This window comes from Octopus bimaculoides, chromosome 6 (genome assembly GCF_001194135.2).
Source record: "Octopus bimaculoides isolate UCB-OBI-ISO-001 chromosome 6, ASM119413v2, whole genome shotgun sequence".
In the NCBI taxonomy this organism is placed as follows: Eukaryota; Metazoa; Mollusca; class Cephalopoda; order Octopoda; family Octopodidae; genus Octopus; species Octopus bimaculoides.
In genome coordinates, this window is record NC_068986.1 from 94,789,921 (window position 1) to 94,793,571 (window position 3,651).

Sequence of the window (3,651 nt, forward strand, 5' to 3'; positions counted from 1 at the left end):
TATATATATATATATATGTGTGTGTGTGTGTGTGTGTGTGTGTATGTCTGTGTGTCTGTGTTTGTCCCCCCAACATCGCTTGACAACCGATGCTGGTGTGTTTACGTTCCCGTAACTTAGCGGTTCGGCAAAGAGTGACCGATAGAATAAGTACTAGGCTTACAAAGAATAAGTCCTGGGGTCGATTTGCTCGACTAAAGGCGGTGCTCCAGCATGGCCGCAGTCAAATGACTGAAACAAGTAAAATGAATAAAAAAAAAAAAGAGTATTCATATCGATTGGTAGAAAGTGGAAAGGCATCTATGTAAAAAATAGCACCTGTGACGTGGCTACTCATTCCTACAGCAGAGTGAACTGGAGCAACAAAAATAAAGTGTCTTGCTCATGAAAACATCACGCAGCCCAATCCAGGATTCGAACTCACAACCTCACGATCGTAAGCTCGACACTCTAACCACTGAGCCATGCGCCTTCACTGTTGCATTTATAATTTGTATATATTTATATTATTATAAATGCAAAACAACACCACGGAGGAATCGATGCAAACATACATAGTAACTGCGGTAGGTGAACTGCGATATGGCGAGGTATTACTGTATTTTATTTATTTATGCGCCCTTTTCCGGTTTTTATGACGTATGTGTTCCCAACCCCCAGCTGGACGGGACACCAGTCCATCGCAGCTTTAATCCCCCTACGAGGGATTACTGTAAACCAATATATTTTCAGTTGAACTATAAATGCGGAAACATTCTGTGAAAACCTATCTTTATACTTTTATTTTTCTTACACATAAATACATGGAATAAAAATTACTCCCTCCACCACCAGCACCACCTATGTTAGAAATTAACACAATAAACATATAATTGTTATCTTATGCTTGCTTCAGACACGATAAATATATATTGGTTATCTTTTACTTACTTCAGTTTTTTTACTGCGGCCATGCTGGGGCACCGCCTTGAAGGGTTTTAGTCGAACAAATTGAGCCCAGGAAATTTTTTTTTATCCTAGTACTTAGTCTATCGATCTATTTTGCCGAACCGCTAAGTTACGAGGAAGTAAACACACCAACACCGGTTGCAAAGCGATGATGAGTCACAAACATACACACACACATACATACATTGAGTTATTTCAGCTTCCATCCACCAAATCCACACACAAAGTTTTGGCGGGCCCGAGGCTATAGTAGAAGACAGTTGCCCAAGGTGCCACGCAGTGGGACTGAACCCGGAACCATGTGGTAGGGAAGCAATCTTCTTACCACAGAGCTTCGTATACTTTTACTCTTTTCTTCTTTCAGAATTTTTATCTGACGTTAGAACAGAAGATATCAGGACAATATTACACGAACTACAGAAAACTCGAAAACAATATCAGATTATTTTGGATATGGCTAAATGTATGTGTGTAAGTATGTACTGTTGCTTTAATATCTTTCACTTTATAAGGCGGTGAGCTGGTAGAAACGTTAGCTCGTATGGCGAAATGCTTAGCGGTATTTCGTCTGCCGTTACGTTCTGAGTTTAAATTCCGCCGAGGTCGACTTTGCCTTTCATGCTTCCGGGGTCGATTAAATAAGTACCAGTTACGCACTGGAGTCGATATAATCGACTTAATCCCTTTGTCTGTCCTTGTTTGTCGCCTCTGTGTGTAGCCCCTTGTGGGCAGTAAAGAAATAAGAAACGTTAGCACGCTGGGCAAAATGCTTAGCGGTATTTCGTCTGTCTTTACGTTCTGAGGTCAAATTCCGCCGAGGTCGACTTCGCCTTTCATCCTTTCGGAGTCGATAAATTATGTACCAGTTGCGTACTGGGTTCTATCTAATCGACTGGCCACCACCACAAAAATGTTTCGGGCCTTGTGCCTAGAGTAGAAAAGAATATCTTTCACTTTATATCTAAACTATTGTGTCAAATAAGGAACGTCTTGCGTGAAATTATTAGTCTCGTAATTCACTTTCTGGTGCCAAACCAATATAGCATGACCGATCTCGTCATTTTCTGTTGTACGACTACATCCTGATTATTAATGTAATTCTACCTCATCAGCAATTATGTAGCATCCGAATACAATGATGCCCATGAAATTCATTGGGACTCTGTTGTACATGATACGGTCACGAAACAGAACAAAAGTGAATACAACGGTATATGGACATTATAAACATGTATACATTTTTTCTCTGTACATTTCAGTTTCAACATTCAATCTTTCTAACATATATATATCCCAGACCGGACGTTGTGAGTGTTTATTGAGCGGAAACACCTAACACTCCACGAGGCTCCGGCAGGTGGTGGTGGCGAACCCTGCTGTATCCTTTCACCACAACTTCCTTTCACTTTTCTTCCTTTTCTGTTGTACCTGTATTTCAAAGGGCCAGCGTTGTCACACTCTGTGTCACGCTGAATCTCCCCCACCCCTCGAGAACTACGTTAGGGGTACACTACGTTAAGAGTGCCCTTTTGAGCAAACCTTTGTGAGTGGATTTGGTTGACAGAAACTAAAAGGCGGCGAGCTGGCAGAATCGTTAGAGTACCGATGTTATCGACTTAATCCCTTTGTCCTTGTTTGTCCCCTTTATGTTTAGCCCCTTGTGGGCAATAAAGAAATAAGAAACTAAAAAAAGCCCTTTGTATATATCTGTGTGTGTGTGTGTGTGTGCGTGTGCGTATGCGTGCGTGTGCGTGTGTGTGTGTGTGCCCACTGCTTGACAACCGTTGTTGGTGTGTTTGCGTCCCCGTAACTTAGCGGTTGAGCAAAAAAACAATAGAATACGTACAAGGCTCAAAAAGAAAGCAAATACTGGGGTCACTTTGTTCAAGTAAAATTCATCATGGTGGTGCTTCAGCATCGCTGCAGTCTAATGACCGAAACAAGCAAAAAAATAAAGCAACGTGTGTATAATGAGTTCAGATACGCTTGTTACATATTTGACTAGTAAAAAAAAGCCGTTTTCACGGCATTTTGCCATGGAGAAAATTATCACTTTTGGCAAAAACCGTTAAAACACCAACAGTCAGTTCAGGGCACCCTGTAGTCGACCGATGAAAGTATTGCTAGCAATTTGACTATCATCATTACTAGATGTTACAAAAGAGTGACAGCCCTGAAATGACTTTGGAAGGTACAGTGCGATTATAGAAAATTCTTGTTGGATGAATCGTATGACCGTCAAATAGAATAAAAACCTGTAAAATCAATCAATCAAACAATTGAAGCAAGGAATGGGAAGAAGTAGAAAAAAAATGAGAAAAAGACTGGAGGGAAATTATAAAGTGGAAAATATAACTGGGGAGAATAGAAATTATAAATACTCACACACACCATCCTCAGATAAACGCGCACTTGCGCACCCTAGCTCAGCCAGGTCACCATTATTATCTCCCTTTCACTCAGCCTCTTTCTTCCAGTCATTTCATCATGTTGGACCGTTAATCCCTACACATCTTTTTTCTCTCTCCGTATTTTTCGTTCTCTCCCCATTTTTGCCCTCTCAAACCTTTCTGTCGAAGAGCGTAGGTTCTCGAATCATCAAAGACTTTTCCATTCTTCCCGAGTGTTGAACTAGTACACCTGCTTCTTGTCCCCTCACCTGTCTTTGTCTTTTGTTTTCTGTAAATTTCAACAATATATATA

At 40.8% G+C, this 3,651-nt stretch overlaps 1 protein-coding gene across 1 annotated transcript in view; it reads left to right on the forward strand.

The window, feature by feature from the left end:
- Positions 1 to 3,651, forward strand: part of LOC106877765 (uncharacterized) — a 13,419-nt gene that overhangs the window by 1,237 nt on the left and 8,531 nt on the right. The window contains exon 2 of the mRNA XM_014926774.1: positions 1,313 to 1,419. Coding sequence (XP_014782260.1) covers positions 1,313 to 1,419 — 107 coding nt within the window. The remainder of the gene's footprint in view (positions 1 to 1,312; positions 1,420 to 3,651) is intronic.